This window comes from Channa argus, chromosome 14 (genome assembly GCF_033026475.1).
Source record: "Channa argus isolate prfri chromosome 14, Channa argus male v1.0, whole genome shotgun sequence".
Taxonomy (NCBI): Eukaryota; Metazoa; Chordata; class Actinopteri; order Anabantiformes; family Channidae; genus Channa; species Channa argus.
The window spans coordinates 26078658-26090302 of record NC_090210.1 but is presented as its reverse complement, the minus strand read 5'-3'; the positions used below and the strand labels follow the sequence as shown (position 1 = coordinate 26090302).

Here is an 11645-nt window from a genome sequence, read left to right as displayed (position 1 = left end):
TTTAACACCTGTGCATTTGCCTGTGGTCCTGCCTGGAAATGATGCAATAAAAGGCCGAATGAAGCCCACCCACAGCAGTCTGTTCACAGAAGAGGGGGGCAATGACATAATTGGACCGAAGCGTATTCTGATCCAGGCTTTGACCCACTTTTTCCTTTAAGTAAATTTCAAGCTTTTCACTAATGCTACTCTCTTATTGGTCCTGGCAGGATGAGCCAAACAGGAAGCTGTGATATCATCAGTGATGTTTGACCTGACAAGGTGGAAGTAAGTGTCAGCCAGACAAATGCATGTGTCTTGGAGTGGGCAGGGTTATTGTGTTCTGGGAGATGATGTAAACAAAAGGCCGAATTGTAGTGCCCCCCAAGGCAGTGTGTTCTCAGAAGGGTGGCACCCTGACAAAGACTCACCGAAGCGTTTATCTGATCCCAGAACAACTGATTCGAGAACATTTACTTGTCCAGAACAGGGTCTTCTGTATCTGTTTGTGTACCTACCACATTTAATGTTTTTCAACTACAGTAGTGTCCTAAATCTCCCCACAGGCGATCTGTTGTGAATAAAAGCTTTAAATTAAATTTTCAAACGGCACCAGTTTCAGTGTTTCGCTGTTGGTTTTCTCTTCCTGTGTGAATCATGGTTGACCTTTCATAGGTGGAGAAAGTTACCTGCAAGTGGAGGAAGCAGCTCAAGCTCGCAACAGGACATTTAACCTGACTTACAAATTCAGAGGTTACATTTTTGTAGTTTCCTCAGTATGTTGTACTGATGCTTATTTTTGTATAATGTCCTCAAACAATAAACTGTCCTGAATGTGACAACTTTGCAAATGTTTGTGTAAATTCTTATCTAATAAGACCAACTCTAGATGGTTATTTATAATTACTACTTCTGTGACAGTGTAGTCCTGTGTGGATGGTGGGAGATTTCTATTAAATAATTAACGTTTTCTTTATTAAATGTTTTATCATCCAAATAAGAGGCCCTAACAGGAAATGCAGAGGTTGGTGCTTTTATCAGACATGCTTTAATATTGAATCAGCAGAGGACAGACAAGTCTCTGGATCCACGTGAGTCTACAAAAACACTGGAAATGGCAAGTTTTATTTATTTATTTTTATTGATGCTGGCTAAAGGAGTGTAGAACCAGCAGATGAGAGGATGACTCAATTTATACTTTAAAAGCTTAATAATGAAGCGTCATTTTGTACCATTAATTGAAAAACAGGAACACTTATTTACATAAAAATTAAACCTTAATTGTTCAACTGTTAAAAAAACCTGATGAACATGCCAATGTTAATAGTGTTTTTATTTAACCAAATTGGTGAAAATCTCCTGCACTCCAGATGTCTGTCTACATAAAATATTTGACTAAAATGAGTGAGAGGAGAGGTAAAGACACTGCCAGGAAAAGAAGTGTGTGTGTGTGTGCAGGTGAGGTAACTGTAGCTGATACCATAGATCTAATTATGTTTTCATTGATGAATCCCTGTCTCTGCACTGCTGACTCAGGTCCAGTATGTATGGAACATGTCATTTATCAGTGGAAAAATACAAGCTGTTAACTTTTAAAACTGATTTATTGATTATTGTATTAGTTTTCTCGGGTTTTTGTTTTTTTCCTTTTTAAACAATGAAATTAAACGTCCCCTGAAATTAAAAATGATTTACTTCTCTTTGCTTATGTCAACTTGTTTATGTCAACTTTTTGAATGACGGAGCTGATAATAAATGTAAACCACGGAGGGGAAATAAACCCCAGCTCAAAGCCCGTGAATACAAATTAAAAGTAAATTCCAGGTCGTCTCCACTCCCTGATTTTGGGGGTTGAACTTTTCCCCGGAAGTCCACAGCTGCCGCAGCTGAGTAGCTACGTTAGCTTCTGGACTCAGCTGACCGGACTTTAAAAAACGGATCCTACACGTTTACCGTCGGCAGGGGAACCGGCGGGATGGAAACCGGCAAGGCTTCACCGGTAAACACACCGACCGAGCCGGTGTCCTGTATTTAGCCCAATCGCTTCAGACAGGAGCCGTTAGCGTAGCTAAGCTAACAGAATTAGCCTCCAGAACTGCCGCCAAACCCCGTTCAAAAAACAGATAAGTGAAAAAAGAGGAGGCCGGTCCCGACCCGTTCACATCCACAGAAACGGATCACAGGTTTGACTAGTTCGTCCGGCCTCAACAGAACAGTACTCTGCTTCAGTTTTACGTTACAGATCCATTAATTACCCGGTGTGTTTGTACCGGAGCGAGCCGGACGTTGCAATAAAGACAGATCAGAACCACGTTTCAGTCTGAACGGATGTGGTGTAAGCCGAACTAACAAACCAACCACATTAGTTTGATTAAAGTAAAGGATGTGTTGGGTTGCGGGGTCTCTGTTGCTGACGAGAAAAAATAAATTGAGGTTTATGAATGAAGTTTTGTTGAGGCGCTTTACCTGCTTGTGCTGAAGGTGTGATGTTTGCTGGTGTGGAGGCCTGCAGGAAAAGTTAGAGCTCACAGTGGTTCTGACGCCAAAGTTTACAGTGAAAGGGCTCAGATAATAAGAACTGACAGTGTGACAAAAATCTGACTTTTGTCTTTCTACTCTGTTAGTTAGTCTCAGCTCAAAATCAGTCTTTAGTTTTTGACAGAAAGCTGGAATTTTGTAAAACTTTTCTGCCATTGGACTAGTGGAAAGAAAAGTTGTCTTCGTTTGTTAAACCCAGACAAACTAGAGACTAAAGTGGTATCTTCAGATGTTTTGAATATAAATTTATGTATGAAGCTTTTTATAAACTGAATTTTTCTATTAATTAATTGGTATCAGGTCAGCGATGAAGGAAAAGTTTGTTTGATACTTTGTTTTTTTAAGGATGCTGCGGCACAACTCGAGAACGTTCGGATCAAGATAGAGACTGGCGAAGACATAGAGATCCAGTCATATCCCATCCTCAAGAAGGTGTCTGTCAGACTGACCGACTGCAGACTGTGGCTGGACGGACGGGACTTTCTGTCTCTGGGTAAGAAAACTCATTGTTTTTTTTATTTTGTGGTGATTACAATCTATAGATTTCTGTTACAAATCTTGAGAATTTAAGTTGTTGCATGCACAACTGCAGTAGGGCAGACCCTGGTGTATCAAAGTCCTTGGGTTTATTTTGTAGATATGATGGATAGTTGCAGGTTCATTACAGGATGAACTCTTAATCTGAGCCTCCTCTGCAGATGATCACCCTCAGTTCTGCCGTGAGAGGCCAAGGCAATTCTATCCGACAAACTGGGGCAGGAAGATGGTTTACTGCTCTGAATGTAGGAAAGGTTACTACAAGAGGACTCACCTAGAGGCTCACCTTAGGACCCACCAGGGACAGAAACCCAACGAGTGCTGGCAGTGTGGGAAGACCTACCCAACCCTGATGAGCCTTGTCATTCATCAGCAGATCCATAACCGCAAGGAGCCCTACCAGTGTTCGTACTGCGACAGGACTTTCGCCCTGAAGAGGGACTGGAAGACCCACCACCGCACGCATTCTGGAACCAAACCGTTCAAGTGCTGGTTCTGTGGGGATGGGTTTAGTGAACAGGATGAGCTCACAGAGCACTTGGAGCTACATAAGGGAGAGAAGTGCTACCACTGCAAAGTGTGTGACAAGATGTTTGTCTCCTACCAGGGCTTCAACTTCCACCGCAAGTCCCACAAAAACCGGCGGCTGCTGCCCTGCACCAAGTGCAACAAGTCCTTCAGCAACCCCCAGAGTCTTAAGCTACACCAAGTGACCCACTCCAGCAAGAAGCCACACAATTGCCCAACCTGCGGCAAAGGCTTCAAGCTACTTAGTGGCCTGCGCTGCCACCAGAGGACCCACGAGGACCTGAGGGACTACCACTGCACAGAGTGTGGCAAGTCTTTCTCCAGCCTACAGGGCCTGAAGCTGCACAACCGCACACACACTGGACTGAAGCCCTACAAATGCACAGAGTGCGGGAAGAGGTTCACCCAGTCACCCCACCTTAAGTCTCACATGGTCACCCACACCGGAGAGAGACCATTTCTCTGCACCACCTGCGGTAAGAGGTTCACCCAGTCATCCCACCTGAGGTCCCACATCACACTGTTCCACGTGGGCGAGAAGCCATTCACCTGTGATGACTGTGGGAAGAGCTTTACCATCGCTCACTACTTGAAGATGCACCGGCTTAGCCACACTAAGGAGAAGCTGTACCAGTGCTCATACTGTGAGAAATCCTTTTCCTACCACAACTCGTGGAGGGCTCATGAGAGGATCCACACCGGCGAGCGTCCGTTCACCTGCCAAGACTGCGGGCGGAGCTTCATCACATCAGGCTCACTGCTCAACCACCAGAGGTCAAAACACACAGGAGAGAAGAGCCACTACTGCATCACCTGCGGGGAGTTCTTCTTCACCAGCTCGCTGCTGCGGATCCACCAGCTTGACCACACTGGAGAGCGGCCGCATGTCTGCAGCTGCGGAAAGACTTTTAAGACCAAAGGAGTGTTACGTTACCACCTGAAGAGGTTTACCGACCACCAACCGATGGAGTGACCACCTGTCAGAAAACACTAACTGGGACATCTCTGGATACTAACACCTCCACGGGTGGAGCAGGGGAATAAAAAGGAACGAGAGAGGTGAGGTAAAGACGCTGCGCCAGAGACATGTATGTGCTAGTGTGGTAGTTGCTGTAACTGATACAACAGCTCATCAACAGTCAGCTGTGCCTGAGACATTTGGACAGGTCAATGCAGTTTGGTTAAAAACTGATTGTCGTTCTCCTCAGAGCCCTCACACCGTGAAATGTGAGAACACAGACGTGACACTTGTTCCTCCTATTCAGTGTTTTGGGAAGGTCATTATCTCTAATGTTCTTCCAGAATAAACCCAAATAAAGTTACCAAACAGAGCAGACAGAGGCTGCAGACTTCATTCATAAGTTTTCTTATCACAGTAATCCCATTGTAGTTGTCTATACATCCATGATACCCTGCAAACTAAAGCTGGTCAAAGAGAATTCAGCTGCTGATAATGGGACAGTTTGCATGTGAACTAATATATGCCAAGACTAACAGGACTCGGGTTGTTGCTAACAGAAACACAATGGTCTGAAAGCTAGGATGCTGCTCATTTAACAGTGTGAAGCTTTTATGGAACAGTTTGCTGATTTTTCTTAATTTTTTTTTTTTGGAGCTGATGAGAGAAACTTATTTATTTATTAGTCTTGGACTGATGGACCAGATTTAGATTTAGGTCCAGTACACAGTGTGCTGATGATCATTTTTTTGGAGATTGACCTTTTTTTATCCTTGTCATTAACATTCTTTTTTTTTTTTACAGAAAATGAAATGATAGAAATTGTCCCTTCTCTCAGCTGTTTGTCTGATGCTTTTTAAAAATCTTTGTCAAAATCTTACAAAAGATTAAATGTAAGACTAAGAGTATGTTGTTTGCCTAAATCAAAATTTATTTCGAAATCAAAGTCAGTTTCTTGCAAATTGATAACTTAATATGCAGTTTGAGGTATATCACCTGATGGTTCATCCGCTGTCTGCAATGTGAGCAGAGAATTTCTCATGAATTAGATTGAACCCATTAATCACAATGAAGTCCTCCATCTTATCCAAATTTCCTTCATAAACAAAGGAATACAGTTTCAGCCAATTGTCCTTTAATTTTCCTCACCACTGATGACATCAGACTAACAGCAGCCAATCAGGTTGCAAAGCAACAGAAACTCATTAGGAAGTAAAACACTAAGTTTAGGAGCTGGATTTGTAATTGTTGGCCCTAACCTGTGATGCTGAGAGCTGTATGGTTGTATTAGTGTTTTTGTCACGTGAACAGAAACGTATTAAAGCTGTTCCTGTTCTTCCATTTCACAATAAAAGCCAAATGCGTTTCTCTGTGTCTGTCAGTTTGATGTGGATCAGTAATCAGGATCTGCTCCATGAACCCCACACGTGTAAGGTTGCTTTTGTGAACTTTTCACTTTGTGTTAAAATATTTAAAATGGTAAAATGATTCACAGCTCAATTCAGAAATTAAATCAGAATCAAATCAATAAACATGGAAAAATGTTACGTTTTATTTTGAAGTTTTGGAGGCGCACCTCGTAACGTCCTGTCGTTATCGACACAGAAAAGATGGTGGCGTCCTGTGTGTTCCGTGCTGTCCTCAGTCAGACTCTGAAGCCGTTCAGATGCACAGGACGCGAACTGATCCCGAAATCATGGGGAAACAGGTGAGTTTGTGTCAGACTCATTCGGATAACAGGTGAGCATGAACCGAAGTCAGCGTTACAGGTCGAGGTCCAGGCCCAGTTTAAGGTCTAGGTTAAAAGTACTACTAGCTTTGTACTCGGCCTCAGTGGGTTGGAACTGTGGAGAAATCGCAACCTTTTCAATAGTAGACCTCTAGTGTGAGTGTCACTGATCAAATATAAATGGACACTGTGCATAAAAACATGCCCAGCACATATTTACATCAAAACCTTATGCCCCTGAAAGTAGCTCCACAAAGTCCTGAAGTCCCTCATGTCTTTTTGAACACATAACATGAGAGACAAAGTAACACATCCAAACTTTACAAGAGAGCAAGAACAGGTTAGGGTGTAGAGAGAGTGTGTGTGTGAGCATATATAAGTATAAAAATAAAAAAGTTTTGTGTTTTTTCTCCTCCATGGATGGTGCAGCTTATGTGGCTCCCAGACCAGAGCTGACCCTCTGCACACTATAGCCCCTTCGTTAAGCAGTTCCCAGGCCTAGCTGGGGGGTTGGGGCATTGCAGTGTTAGTGTATGCTTGGTTATTAAGAGAATAAATCTAGTGACCCCAGCTTCCTCAGTAAGTGGTAGTTATAGTTGATTTGGTCCAGTTTGTTGTGTACTAATAAAATATATAATGACAAATAATTTGCTTAAGAACTTATTTTGTTTGGTTGTATTGTTCTGCGAGTGCTTCAATGAAAATGACAAAAAGTGAGGGACAGAGTACAACTCTATACATCCTACTCCTGTTTCCTGGTGAATGTGACCCCCCCTATTTGTGACTGTGGGTGAAGTCTAGACCAGGTCCAGAGGATCCTGAGGCTGATCGCAACTCGTTCTTTTGTTTTAAAAACTAAATAAGTTTCAGATGGGTTGGTGGTTGTGTGACATCACAGTCTGGGGCGGGAAAAAAAACCTGCTGGGAAAACGTGTACAGACATGAGTTCATTGGGAAAAACGTCAAGGATGCAGAGAGTGGAAGAGGAGGAGGAGGAGGAAGCGTGCTTTGGGCAGCAGTCGGTAAGTGTAGTCACACCAAACCCAGATCAACAGTCACTTATTCTACAATCTGCAGATTTCATCTTTCTACTGAATAGAAATGTACTGATACACCAAACCTCAGGCACATTCCTGATAATCTTACACTTTGCACTTCATACCAAACTCAGGAATGTAGTGATTTTACAGTTTCCATGTCAGTGCTGTGTCGATTTTGTATTTAGCAGCTGTGTGTGTGTCAGCAGCCTTCTCCCTGTTCAGCACTTCTGATGAAGCCCAACGAGATGAAGAGCAAAGGAAGGAGGACGAGATGATCCTGCTGCTGAAGAAGGCCAAGGTTAGTTAGTTAGTCTGTGGTTGTATAGAAAGTAGCAGTGTTTAGCTGTGTGTTGTACAGATGAGGTAACGTGTCTGTGTGCAGCTCAGTATTCACCGGGACCAGCTGCAGGCGGCATCTGGTTTTCTCCATCAGGCCGTCGCTCTAGCTCATCAGACCCACAACCAGCAGGCCATCATCTACACCTACAGCCTGGTAAAGACCTGGTTCACCCACTTTTGATCCTGATTCCACATGTCACACGTCATCATCCAGGTGCGGGTAAACACACCTGTACTGACCTCCGATATCTCACTTCTGCCTGTGTGTCCTCAGATGGCAAACCTGGCCTACGTCCAGGGTCAACTGGATCATGTGAGTACCATCTAATCACAGGATCTGCTCTGTCCCTAGGGATGCCTGCAGCCAGCTAATCTTCATCCTCCTCTTCTACAGGCAGAGAAACTCTTCAAAGCAGCAATGAGCTTCATGCTATCAGGGGGAACTCCAGAGGTCAGTGTGTGTGTTAATAACCAGCATTGGCGTGCGTGCTCTGTCTCTGACTTCCTGTCTGTTTCCAGGATGACAATGCAGTCATCGAGATCTCTCTAAAACTTGCCACCATCTACGCAGAACAGAACAAGTAAGCTCCAGGTTTTACTGCTGGTCCCAGTCTAGGGGCCAAATGTATGTATGTGTACACAGATAAACCAGAATTTAGGAAGGTTCAGACCGGAAGGGGTCAGCGTGAATGAAGCGATGGATTGTTTGATTTATCTGTGTGTGTGTGTGTGTGTGTGTGTGTGTGTGAGGTCGGAGCTGGCCGAGCACGGCTTCAGGTTCTGTACGGAATCTCTCGAGGCCAAACTGGAGAAACAGGAGCAGCTACCGTCCGAGGAACAGACAGGTAAGAAGCTTTGAAGCCTTTAACTCCATGATCCAAAGCAGTGCGTCGCTCCACCCACTAACGCTCACACATGATTGGGTGGCGCTGTCACTCCTTAAACTGATTGACATGTGTCTTATCCAGAAACTAAATTCGAGGATTAAAATCTGTTCTAATGTGGAACAGGTATTGGGATGAAAGCAGCAGAAGGAAGAAGCAGTTGCTGTTCATAGTCCAGTTTTAGGATGCTGAACCTGACCCCGAGCTGCAAATCCTCCTGGTCTTCACATAGTCTCGCTCTCCCACCAACACAAACCTGAGATCACTAACATCTCTGACTCTGTAGGCATTTCCAGACATGCCTCATTTAATCCAGTTTAATTGAGCTCTGGTTCTAGTTTCCCCACTTGGCACAGTTCATTTGCACTTCACTGGCATTGGTTTGGTCGTAAGTGGGCTCTGGAGCAGTTCCTTTTGTGGCTAAAATGCGACCAGAGCTCAATCATCTGCTACAGTTTTACTTGGTTCACTGCCCAGATAGTGCCACTGCCACAGTTATTAACAAATATCAAACGTGTCGTTTTTCACTCACCGGTACAAAACACAATCTACGGTACTTCCTGTGTTTACTTTTGTTTTCCTGCCCCAGATCTATTTAACTAATGAATGGAAAGGACAATTATCATGTAACTTCTCCTCAGTGGTGTTTTTGATGTGTCTTCAGAGGAACAGGAGGTTCTAAGGAAGGACACCCGCCTTCTCCTCGGCCTCTGTTTAGACTCTCGGGCTCGATACCGAGCATCAATGCTCCACCTGAACCAGGCTGCACAGGACTACCAGAGAGCCCTGAACATCTGCCGCCAGGAGCAGGGGGAGACACACCCACAGGTAGAGACCAGCATACTAGTCTACTGCTACTGGTGTTCTGGTCTGCAGGTGTACTGGCTCTCTGTTGTATCAGGGTACTGGTCCACTGGTTTACTGTTCTTCTCCCATACTCCCATGTTTTGTCTTGTCTCAGACTCTGGTGCTGATGAGCGACCTGGCAACCATCTTGGATCTACAGGGTCGTCATAACGATGCCTTTGTGCTGGTCCAGCAGGCTGTGGATCTAAGTCGCTCTGCCGGACACCCAGATCAGCACATCCTCCTGGGAAACCTGGCTGGCATCCTACTGCACAAAGGTTGGGTTTCTCCAAAATTTTGTTTTTGGATCCAGATTGTCAGAATCTGATGTTTTCTCTCTTTCCTCTTCAGGCCACCTGGAGGACTCGGTCCGGTTCTACCAGGAGGCTCTGAGTCTGGCCCAGCAGGCTGGAGACCAGGAGGCTGTGGACCAGTTCCAGGAGGGACTGAAGGATGTGAAAAAGAAGATGGACCAGCAGAGGAAGGAGGAGCAGGAGAAGCCTACAGAGAACTGACAGGGTCTGAGTCTCAATATGGTCTGGACAGCCTCAGGTTCTCCAGGTTCTTCTCAGGACTCTTAAGTCCTTCTGTCCATTTGTACATCTGCCACAAATTATGATCTAGGTGTCCCCTCTGACCTTTGCAAAAGACGGTAGATTTAATCCATAGTCCCCATAGGATAAACCTGTCCGATCTAATCTCACAGAGACCTGGTCTGGGTCTCAGGACAGAGAACTGTATATGTTGTTTGTGTAAAAACGGGAATCTTTCTTTCTCCACAGAGAAAAGTGCGTTCTCACTGTTCTGAATTCCTTTATTGTCCAACTATTTCCCCACAAAAAATGTTAACTTTTTAAAAACACAATCTCCAGAAAATTAGATTTTTGCTGCCCTGTGCCTCATGTGTAAGTCGCTTTGGATAAAAGCATCTGCTAAATGAAAAATGTCCTCATGCTCTCCAAGTAGATGATTTTAAAAACGTCCTGACTGTAAACACATTTTCATAAATGTCCTCATTGACTCATAAAAACGATTAAAACCCCACAAACTGTCCAAAACTTTATTTCTCTAAAATGCACCTGAACTGAGAATGTTACACTTCTCACATATTTTAGTTAAATGCATTAAATTTACACTAATAATGAGGTATTAATACACAGAGCTGTGCCATTTACAGTTTTCACCAGTGTTCAACAGAACAAAGAAAAGTTTAATTTAATCAAATTCTCATTAAACTTTAATGCAGTACTATTATACATTTTTGTGTGGACAGCTGAGAGTGTTTGTGTGTGGAGATGTGAAGATCCCTCCTCACCTGCAAGTTCCCACAGGTGTGACGCAGGTAAACTTCCTGTTGTGTTTAGTTAACATGTCAGACTAAAAGCACAATGACGACGGTAAACAGAGAGCAGACACCACAAACAGAGACCACATGACGCTGCACAAACATCAGATTACCCAGATTACCAACGCTTTACACATGTTGTTCATGTAGATACATGTTTACATGAATGTACAATGTATGTACACACAAATGTAACCACAGTGTACACTGAACACACCTGTACAATCCCTGGGAAACCATATTATCACTAGGTAGTTTACAACTGATCACGAGTCTGTCCTGTTGTGGCAGCACATCAGCAGTTCCCCAATGAGAGCATCAAACCCACGGCTGTGCTATTTTTGATATGTTATCAGTGTTTGATCACTTGTTTCAGGATATAAAAGTTTTCTGTTCTAATGAACCGAAAACCTTTTTGTGTTCTATACAAAAAGTTGTGATGAACACAAAACACACAAAAGGTTCTTATTGTAACAATAAACTGAGTTTGTTGTGTCTGAGGCAGCAACAGGCTGATACGGACAAGAGTGAATCAGAAATCAGTTTGCTAGAAAAGGGTTTCCTTTACCATTTTCCTTTAGCACACACATCAATCAGTCGAAGAGTTGATAAAAAGCCCTTAAATTTGAAATTGACTCAATAACATGTAAAACGTGTTTGTGCCAGATTTCATTCTGATTTACAGACATTTAAATTCTAGTGTGGTGGTTCTAATTGTTTTACAGCAGTAAAAATATCATTGACATGATGACTGATTTTTCAAATGGAGGTACAGAACCTCAAACAATACAAAATAATACAAAACTACCAAAAGTAAAAGTTCTTTCTCCGCAGAATGTCTCATTTCACTTCAGTGAATCTGAGATTGTTGGATTATTTAATCTTAAACCTGATTCTTAAAAATAACTAAAGCTCTCAAAGT

At 43.4% G+C, this 11645-nt stretch overlaps 1 protein-coding gene and 1 non-coding gene across 9 annotated transcripts; both read left to right on the top strand.

Annotated features, from left to right (window-relative positions):
- The first annotated feature begins 321 nt into the window (after positions 1-321).
- On the top strand, positions 322-433 carry LOC137099066 (small nucleolar RNA SNORD89). The gene has a single exon (XR_010910705.1). It is a non-coding gene; the product is annotated as a small nucleolar RNA SNORD89 (small nucleolar RNA).
- Positions 434-1762: 1329 nt separating this feature from the next.
- On the top strand, positions 1763-10238 carry ttc19 (tetratricopeptide repeat domain 19). Of its 8 annotated transcripts, XM_067474086.1 has the most exons (13): positions 1826-1978; positions 2863-3010; positions 6146-6248; positions 7134-7291; positions 7516-7607; positions 7692-7802; positions 7923-7961; positions 8043-8099; positions 8168-8229; positions 8399-8493; positions 9197-9360; positions 9494-9656; positions 9730-10238. In XM_067474086.1, the coding sequence occupies exons 1-13, from the start codon at positions 1955-1957 to the stop codon at positions 9891-9893; spliced, it is 1380 nt and encodes a 459-aa protein (XP_067330187.1). In that variant the 5' UTR covers positions 1826-1954; the 3' UTR covers positions 9894-10238. The 8 variants fall into 8 exon arrangements, 6 of the variants coding, with proteins under 6 accessions (XP_067330185.1, XP_067330189.1, XP_067330186.1 ...); XM_067474088.1 differs by lacking the exon at positions 7923-7961 and having other exon boundaries at positions 1825-1978; positions 7140-7291; positions 8001-8099; XM_067474085.1 differs by lacking the exon at positions 7923-7961 and having other exon boundaries at positions 1825-1978; positions 8001-8099.
- Positions 10239-11645: the final 1407 nt, after the last annotated feature.

Coding starts and splice junctions, on each gene's coding strand:
- ttc19 (XM_067474084.1), top strand. CDS start 1,955: ATGGAAACCGGCAAGGCTTCACCG. Junction 1,979..2,862: donor AAACCGGCAAGGCTTCACCG/GTAAACACACCG, acceptor TGTTTTTTTAAG/GATGCTGCGGCACAACTCGA. Junction 3,011..3,215: donor ACGGGACTTTCTGTCTCTGG/GTAAGAAAACTC, acceptor CCTCCTCTGCAG/ATGATCACCCTCAGTTCTGC.